General features: G+C 56.7%; 1 protein-coding gene across 1 annotated transcript in view; it reads right to left on the bottom strand.

Annotated features, from left to right (window-relative positions):
• Nucleotides 1-956: 956 nt before the first annotated feature.
• LOC119107970 (MARCKS-related protein 1-B-like) overlaps nt 957-9,686 on the bottom strand; it is a 38,572-nt gene continuing 29,842 nt past the window's right edge. The window contains exons 4-6 of the mRNA XM_037231559.1: nt 2,549-2,623; nt 2,231-2,303; nt 957-1,033 (exon numbers count right to left, since the gene is read on the bottom strand). Of these exons, the coding sequence (XP_037087454.1) occupies nt 957-1,033; nt 2,231-2,303; nt 2,549-2,623 (225 nt within the window). The remainder of the gene's footprint in view (nt 1,034-2,230; nt 2,304-2,548; nt 2,624-9,686) is intronic.

Raw genomic sequence — 9,686 nt, 5'->3', positions numbered from 1 at the left:
CTCCTCCTTCTTCTCGACCTTCGGCTCTTCCGCCTTCACCTCGGCAGAAGCATCCTGCCAGACACAATACCATGTTTCAGCATCGCTCAAACATCATCACTGCGGCACAACCGAATCAATCCACATTCGTCGACAATACAAAACGAGACACACGCATCAATAAAGCCAGCGATATCAAATGCCAAGAGCCATGTGATGCCGACAAAATATGACCCCCCCCCCCCCGCCCCACGAGCATAAAAGTCGCCGCACGAGGCCAGGAACACAGGCGCGCTTGCCTTCGGCTGATATCAAAGACAGGAGGAATGGTGGGACCAACGCCGGGTCCGGGTCCAGATCAGAGCCGGGTCGATCCCATCGCTCCTCGACCCCCGCTGGCCGGTCGCGGGCTGAGCGAGGCTCACCCAGGGGTGCGCTAGCCACTCGCGCCACGAGGGCTGTCGCGCACGCCCGTGCCCCCAGCCTGAGCGGCTGGTCAAGCGTCACTGCCTCGTGCGGAAGAGCGGTGTGCGACGTGTGGATCTGCCTCTGCATGTGTTCGTTGCTTAGGGACGCATCGACGGACGCGGCCATTTAGGATATTTTTGCTCACGCAGCTCCTGTGAGTGTTGGAGCCCTGGATCCTCGTCAGCCCTCCTGACCCTGATCCGGTCCGAGGGTACCGGACAATCGTGCAGCACGGACGAAGCTATCTGCTCGCGGAGTACGACCATACCGAGGCCGCGCGCAGCCCGCGGCTGGGCCCCACCCTCAGCCCTCCGCGGCCGTCGCTCTCAGCGTCAGGCGGCGGGCTGTCTGGGACCGCGCCACGCCCGTCAACAGCTGCCCCCGACGGCCGGGCGCACCGGCAGCGGTCGACAGAGGTCCTGACAGACGGACCTGACAGACAGGCCTGACAGATGATCCTGACAAATGGTCCTGACAGGCGGCCCTGACAGGTGATTTGACGAACCGCCCTAGCAGATGACCCTGAAGTTGATCCTGACAGACGGCCCTGACAAATGATCCTGACAAACGGCCCTGACAGATGATCCTGACAGACGGCCGTGACAGATGGCCCCTGACAGGCGGCCCTGACAGACGGACCGTCCAGCGGACGCGGCCCGACCGGTGGTCGACCAGATCCTCAAACTGCGTGAGATTTCGTGCTGCCACAACGTGGCATTGTGCCCCGTCAGCATGCCGGAACGTGTCTGTGTGCGGCGCCACGGCCGTTCCTGCCTGTGCGGCGGTTCCCCGCACATACGGCGTCCAGACACCACGTGGGTCGAGGACGCCGCTCTGTGGCCGGGGTGCCCGCCGGACCTCTGGGACGCAGCCGGCAAGCGTCCGTCCCGCTCGTTCACCGCAATAGTCCACAGACGGCCGAATGCAGACGATGACGACAGGGGAGCGGCCCCATTAAGCGCGGCCGCCCAGTGGGAGCGCAGCTGGGACCCAGCCCGAATTCCTCCGCCCGCTGTTTTTGGCCCAGCGTCGGCGACAAAAAAGCGTCACCAGCGGCACGGGGCGCGCCAGATCGGTCGGCAGGCAGCCAAAGCAATTGGAGCAGAGAGTTGGCGGTGGTTAGCTCGACACCACCACAAAACTGGTCAAATAGACCAACTGACTGGACAAACGAAAACGAACGGACAATTCTCTGTTAAGGCTTAAAGGGCTTCGAGGAAAGAAAGAGTGTGTGAAGAGTGTGAAAAGAGTGTGGATGTGTGAACTAGTGAAGTAAACACTCGAGCTAATGGAAGTGTTTCCGCTTCTGCTTTTCACACCATCAAAGACGAACTGTTATGCACCATTTATTTATGGTAAGTGTAAGGAGAAGCGTACCCTGCATAAAAATCGGCAAGTCTACAACAAGAATATGCACACTGGCTCGAACAAAATAACAAATGCACGGCCGTATTTGGCCGCGTGAACTACAGGACGAAACGGCATGCTGGCCGTGCACGCTAGGTCATATGCTGACTGTGCACACTAGGTCATATCCCAGCCGGTGGCGAGTCGCTCCGGCGGCGCGCCCCCTGCGCGCTGGCGTCGTTCATCCGCCTCGGCCCTGCCATCTACGCGCAGTTCGCTTGTCGAACCTCAAGGCGACTGAGCGCTGCACACAGGGCGTGGGCGCGCCCGAGGCATTGGCGTCGTGAGGCGAGAGTCGAGAGAAGAAGAGGGCTTGGCCGCCGCTCGGCGCCGAATGAACGACAATCAGATGACGCAGTGCAGGGTGTAAGTTTACCTCGGCCAGCCGGGGCCGGCATCGCCTCCCTCCTTCGGCGCCTCCGCTCTGGCGGCGCGCCGGCTTCCTCAGCCTGCCACAGAGCAAGTGGCGCGTCAGTCGACGGAAACTCCCCACCAACTGCTGCGCAAGCACGTGACGAACACCCGCGCCCGCCGCACCAGCCGGTCACCAGCTAGCCACACTCGGCACAATCGACGCAATTCCGAATCGTTAAATCGAGATAATAATGATCGCATGGGTCACCAGGCGCGCATGCACGGCCCGCAGATTCAGCGGGCGGGGTTGGGGGGAGGGGGGAGCGGGCGGGGCACGCACCTTGGCCTCCTGCGGGGCGGCGGGCGCCTCCTCGGCTGGCTTCTCCTCCGTGGCGGCTTCCGTCTCCACCTTGGCCTGCCGGACAGACGGCGCCTGTCAGCTGTCGGCCGGCCTCACCTCTGGCCGGTCCGGCCTCACGCCCACACACACACGTCTGCCAGGGGCCGAGGACAGGCCGGCCCCGACGCGGTCTGCCGGCACGCACGGACGCGCCGCCCGGGAGCCGGGACCGCCGAGTGTCCCAGAACGGCCGTCACCACCACAGCACAGCACAGCCCCCAGGGCGCTGGCGAGACCCACCGGGGCGCGGCGGCCCAGGCGCGCCAGCAACCAGCGCCAGCAGTCCAGGGCCGGCGCGGGCGGCGGCGGCGGCGCGAAGACGGCCGACGCCCGACGCCAGCCGCCAGAGCCAGAATTAGACGCCGATCGACGGGAACCGTACGTCACAGCTGAGTCACGTCACGTGGTCGACCGGAGACCGGAAATAGGAGGTCGGCCGGCTGGCCACACCCCCTTCGAGGGTTCATCACGGGTCGAGTCCGGCCAGATGAGGCAGAGCGGCTGTGAAGCAGCCCCGACAAAACCCGGGACCAGCACGGACCGCGCTGGTGAACCGAAGGTGGTGAGAGCGCTTCGCACGCCCGCACGGATGACACCTCCGGCTGGTCTCATGAAGTGTGTGCGGAAGAGACACCACGCTTATGCCGCACAGTCTGCGTGAGCAATCTCGAAATCATGCAGATGACAGCAGTGCGAAGCAACAGACCGGCCATCGAAATATCGAGTGCCGTCGGGTCCAAAAGCAATAACACGCACACGGCACGCAAGTCGTATGTGAGATCGAAAATGACATGATAGCAGTCATCACTTCAGATGAGAATGTCATACACATGTAAGAGGCTCAGAAGATGGACAAACACGCCGTAAGAAGCCAAATATGATGGACAAACGTGCCAAACACGCATGCGCTCATGACTTCAGAAGAGAATGTGACACAAGCGTAAGAAGGTCAGACGATGGACAAACATGCCGTGAGAGACCACCCGTCCTTTCGGAAAGAAAGGGACCGTTGAGGTAAATGTAAAAATCACTTTAAATTTCAGACAGCGGATAAAATAAAGAACAAGTCAGTGAGATAAAGCAAGTTTTCTGGTGTAGGAACTGACAGCAAGTTCGGACATAGCTCGGTGGGTTGGATAGCCGGTGCCCGGTGCCGTGACCGATGCCTCGTAACCGGCGACCGGCGAGGCGACCGGCGACTGGCGACTGGCGACTGGCGACCGGCGACCGGCGACCGGTGCCGGACGCCGCCACGCTCCGGGCGCGGGCTCACCTCAGCCGGGTCCGACATGGCTGGCGGGGAGTGAGGTGCGGACGGCGGGGAGGCAGTGGGTCGACTGCGACGCGACTGAGGCCCAGCTCGGCCCCGGCCTCCCTTATAAGGCCGCCGGCGGCCGCGGCCCCCGGCGGCCCCTGCAGCCCGCGCCGGCCGAACCTCCGGCCGGCCGGCCACCAGGAAAGACGGGCAACACCGACGGACGCCCGCGGGCTGTCACGACACCGATGCTACGGTATCGGTAGCAAAAGCTCCTGCCCACAGGAGTACTAAGACATCAGTCATACGCGGCATCACTTATACTGCAAAAGCTTATACAGACTGAGCTTATACGCGACATTACCTCTACCTCAAAGGCTTATACACGACAGGAGTGATACACGACAAAACTTAAGTTTATATTCATCATCACAAATCTTTACGTAATAAGTAGTGTTCGCTTATATGCGACATTATTTCTACTGCAAAAAACAAAATGTGCGAGCAACACGATAAAACTTACGCTACAAAATAGTCATTACCACAGCAAACACTTACACTTCTACAAACACTTCTATAGCAAACACTTCTACCGCAAACACTTAGTTTTGTCGAGTAGCACTAATGTCGCGTTTAAGTACTTGCCGTAGGAGTAAAATCGTGCACAAGCAATGATTATATTTTTTTGCAGTAGAAGTAATGACGAGTTTAATTTTTTGAAGCATAAATTTATCATGAAGCAACCAATGTCGCGCATAAGTTTTGGCAGTAGAAGTAACGTCGGGTGTAGTAGTGGCTGTGTAAGTATTTGCAGTAAAGTAATGACCAGTATAGGTTTTTGGCAATACAAGTTTGTCGCGTAACACTTTGTTCGGTCTTTGTTGTAGTACTAATGTCGCGGAACCGCGAGCAGGCCGGAGTCGGTAGCCCACCGCTCCAGGCATTCGGCACCTCGCAAGAAAGACATAATTTTAGCTACGGTCTCGTCACATCAGCTCAAAACTAGTGAGCCGACAACCAACATCGGCGTCTGTTGACATGAAGCGGTCCGCTGTCCAGTGGGTTCTTCAGTCACTGGTGTCTGGGCGCAGATGTATGGCATGCCGTGACGTCACTGGTGTCTGCGCGCAGGTGTATGGCATGCCGTGACGTCCACTGTGTCTGGGCGCAGGTGTATGGCGTGCCGTGACGTCACTGGTGTCTGCGCGCAGGTTGTATGGCATGCCGTGACGTCACTGGTGTCTGGGCGCAGGTGTATGGCTGCCGTGACGTCACTGGTGTCTGGGCGCAGGTGTGTGGCATGCCGTGACGTCATCACTCGCCTGTTCAGCCCAGCACTGGTCGGAGCCCCATACCTGCATCTGCCACGTGCGGATGCGCTAACGAGTCATTAAGGACTGCACGTGATGAATACCCGATCATGTGATCCATACGCACATTGGAGTTTCTGTTTAATTCGTTTTCGGCTTGTGGCTGCCAGGAATTAAATGAAAGAATGGAGATACCAATACAGCCACTTTGACGTATGGTATCTGGGCGCTGGACCAAATGGAGCTGCCAGTGTAATACGATTTGTCCGCTTTCCCGTGTCATGGGATTATCCTGGTGCTATAGCAGATGTGAAGAAGGGGGATTTATGCATGCCTCGGCAGGTGGTAGGAGACAAATGTTGCTGGCGTGAAGTACGAGATCCCTTAAAAAAAAACCATAAAATTGCTTAAAGGAAATGATTCCGCATTTGAAGGCACTGAAGTCAGCAACAGGCAAGATGAAATTAGCTCACTTATAACTACTGATATACTTTTAAGCTGAAAAGGCCGCTCTAGTCAACACAATTAATCCGTTTAGTAATATGCTCATCAATACGTTATGTTTGATTACCGCCATCACACCTTGCCGCAACCTTGATTCAGAGCCGATTGACGGGCCGCCATAGCTGGAAATCGTGCTTACGAATGCCACATAAGAACTCAACAATTAGTTTTGCTCGGCCTGGTCGCCGCATGGCTTAAAGAAACTGCAGGATTTGAATGGCGTTATGGCGTCATGGGCTCCCTGGGTGACCTTGAAATAGTCTCCCAAAAAGTCTGCACACCTTCACGGACGTGTAGCTCAGAAACTGGACGGGGTTAGGTTCTAAGAAAGGGGATGTAAAATGAAGCGAACCATTTCAAGATGCCCATTTCCGCTCAAAAAGCCATACCAATGTGAACACTCCCAAGCGCTCGCAGCATCCCTCCGTCGGTTGGACCGTACTTACGTCCTTGGCACGATTATTTGCCGATTATTGCCGATTATTTGCCGCCTCACGATATTCGGGTGACGCTGGGTGAACTAAAAATCATCGTTCGGCATAACCGACGAGATTTATCCCCTCTCATCCTGTCCGGAAATGGTCGTGCTAAAACCGAACACCTCGGCAGCTAGTGCCTACGTCAAAAGACCCATCCCGCCCGCGGGCAAAGCGCATACAGACAGGGAGGGCTCCCAATACAGCCTACTGCGGCCATGCCAAGCGCCCGTGGGGTGCCAACAAGGCTCTGACCTGGGCGACCAGAACCCGGAGGTGCAAGGCAGGCGAAACAACAGCGTAAAGTGATGGGCTTAGAGCGTGCACGCACACCCCTCAGGATTGTCGTGCGCAGTGATAACGTTAAAACGACCACGACATATAATATCTCGCCAGGACAATGGCCTCCTGTCGTCGTTTTCAGATGGATAAGATGGTTCGGAAAAGTGGGCTGCCTGGTGCCTTCAGGTGCAGACGCAGATGCAGACCATGCAGACCTTCATCGCAACCGCTACGAGTCGCACCCCGTTCAGTGAGGAGAGCCTTCGCGGCGACAGAGGACGCGTATTTCAGGGTCGCACAAGGCGCACGACTCGACCAAAGCTCATAATTCATGCAGCTAGTTTTATAAGCGACATGCAAATGACTCCGACACCATGGGACGGAGGTGATCCTTCACGAGAGACGCCGAGCCGCATACTGAGCCCGTGCGGCGCCCTGCCCACGGCCAGACCAGGAGGCACGGCGGCGCGTCCGATCCGGATGTCGGCCTGAACGGGACGCCACCCGTCGGACAAGACCTGCCTACGAGGCACGGAGGCTGCAGCCTTGGCTTGGGGTTCAGGGCCTGACGTCCGCTGCTGGCATGGTGAGCCGGCGAGGTCTTTGGCATTACTTCAGATTCGCGTCCAAGAATTACCGCCTTCGTAATCACAACCACGTCTGAAGCAAATACTTGAGGGTGTGATGCATTACCAGCATTCACGAATGCACATTTTTTCCTCCTAAAGTTCACCAAGGCAGTCTGCCTATTCTGCAGGCGCCATGTCGGATACGGTCCTGACCACTCCCAGACTAGCGGCTGCATTCTCAGCAGAGGCGCACGACAAGCAGGCGGCTGGCCGGGTGGGAGGCGTGGACCGCGAAGACGCATGCCCACTGATCCAGAGCAGGCGCGGCCAGTATTCATGACAGACGAATATGGAACACGCGAGCTTCATTTTTGCCTCCTTTATCGCGACTCGGTGCTGTAGAAAGCGCTGGTAAAACACAGTAAATAAGGAATCGAAAACCACATGCAGCATATTTCAACGTCACGAACACCAACTTGTAAAACTCGTCCTCGACAAGCTCGTGGCAATGCGACTCCACGCCACAGACCGCGCCGCCTGGCAGCACCTATTGGCTGTTGGCATGTAACCCGGGCACAGCACTCGCGGGTGTTTGCGATGTAAACGGGGCTAGAGCACCCTAACGACTGTTCACGATGTGAGTCAGGCTGCAGCACTCTGGCAGTTCGTGATGAAAGCGGGCTACTGACTACAAGAGCGGACCTTGCCGGATCAGCACCAGTCCCGACTCGCCGCGCCGTTCACGCTCCCGCCGGCCGACGACCCTCCGGCGGCGGGGGGGGGGGGGGAGGGGAGGGCAGCCGCGTAGGCAGAGCGGCTATGCGGGCCGCACCGCCCCGACCGGCCCTCGACACCGTCGGCTCGGCTGAGGGCGGAAACGCGCTCCGGTAAGGGGTAACCGGCGGTGATGCATCACGCGCGTGCGCCCCTCATGTCTGGTGCGACGGCGCCAGCCGACGGGCGCGCGGGGAGCGGGGGGGGGGGGGAGCGTCGCTCCCACGCCACGTCTGGTGCTGGGGCCGGCGAGTGGGAGGGGCGTGGCCGCTCGGAACTGCGACGCCGGCCGCCGCACTGGCAGGAGACCAACACCGGCGCCCACGGGGAACGCATCCCGGCGCCGACGGACGGCCAATACCGACACTGACAGAGAACGAGCGCAGGCACGAACAGAACGCGAACAGGCCAAGACAAAATACAAACACAAACGTTTCGTAAAAAAACCGCACCTCATCATGAATATTAATGGTCATTAATACCAACGGGAAACTGGATTGCATTACGTATTGCATGTCTGTGTCAATATTCCAATTGAACATATGACGCCAATCAAATATTCGATATAGATCTGAAAGTTGCAGTTAGTAGGCTATGTGAAACGTGGACAGAGTTTCTAGACATGACTTGTTTTATATGTTCTTGTTAACAAACCTTGTTTCCACATTTAGCAACATCTCACGGTTTTGGGTGACAGCACCAAATGTGGACCATGTTTCTTGAATGGAAAACATTTTTGGGGAAAACGGCATTGCACCCACCGCTTGTGCGCAGCATCCCATACGTCCGTGCGACGACCGTCGTGCGATGAAACATGGGTAGCGTGGTATGATGGAAATGTGAATCATTCAAAGCTCTTACGTGGCATTTATTACGTGCTGGTGCATGACGCATCATTTTAAGGGCAGAATGAGAGCTTGCAGTTAGTTGTTGCATACAGGTTATGACCTTGCTGCAATGTGACGCACACAAACGGCGCTTGTGTGCCCGTGTGCAATGGATTAAGCTGAAGAGGCTGCCCATCGCTGAAGTATCGAGGATTTTTTTTTTTTAACTTCTCCAGAACCCATTAGTTTGACGCAAGCAATTTTGGAGGCCCTAACCTGTGATTTACTGAATGAGGTGCAAGCGTGAAATCTTAAGTATATTTCGGTGATCGGTCATTTTACATACTATCCTATTCACTCACCCAAGGCCAAAACTGATATCGCATTGTTTAAGATGTACTTTGTTAAAACCGAAGTACCATAGTCAAGGTATTTTGGATCGCTGCTGTCTAAGCAACGTCACTAGTATTAGTCAAACATCTTGCACGTTAGATGACACTGACATGGAATTTGAGGCGCATTTGATGTGTATCTGTAAAATTAAGGACAAGTGACAAAACATGTATTGCGACTGTCTTAGTACTTGCGGGTTAATGCCGGGCAAGCTTTGTGGCACAGCGGGCTTTTGCGGGGAAAAGTTGCGTCTCCAGTTCGGATCGTACCGACCGGCTACATTACGAAGAACTGATATTGTCAGTTGAACACATGTGAACACCGAAAACAGGTGAATGACACGTCCAGCAAGTAAATAAAAAAGGCAAATAATATTAGCACCAAGATGACATCTATCTATGCCGTCCCCGGGCCATATGGACTTCGACAGTGGTTACACGGCAAGTTCTGGAGCAGCGCGTTCAAGGCCGCTCCTCATCGGACGTCTACGCCCTCCCGAGTGGCGGGCGCACCGGCTGCTCCAGCGCTCCAGGCCAGGCAGAGGCCCAGAGACCCATTCCCCACTTCCGGGGCATGACCAACATGCCCCATTTCCGGTCTCCGTTCAGCTGGTCGCGAGGCGCTTAATCAAAAAGTGGAGCATCGAGGTCCAGCTGTTCCCCGTGCACCGGAACACTACGGCGGCCGC

This window comes from Pollicipes pollicipes, unplaced genomic scaffold (assembly GCF_011947565.3).
Source record: "Pollicipes pollicipes isolate AB1234 unplaced genomic scaffold, Ppol_2.1 Scaffold_6686;HRSCAF=7923_pilon_pilon_pilon, whole genome shotgun sequence".
Taxonomy (NCBI): Eukaryota; Metazoa; Arthropoda; class Thecostraca; order Pollicipedomorpha; family Pollicipedidae; genus Pollicipes; species Pollicipes pollicipes.
This window is presented reverse-complemented; position numbering and strand designations above follow the sequence as displayed.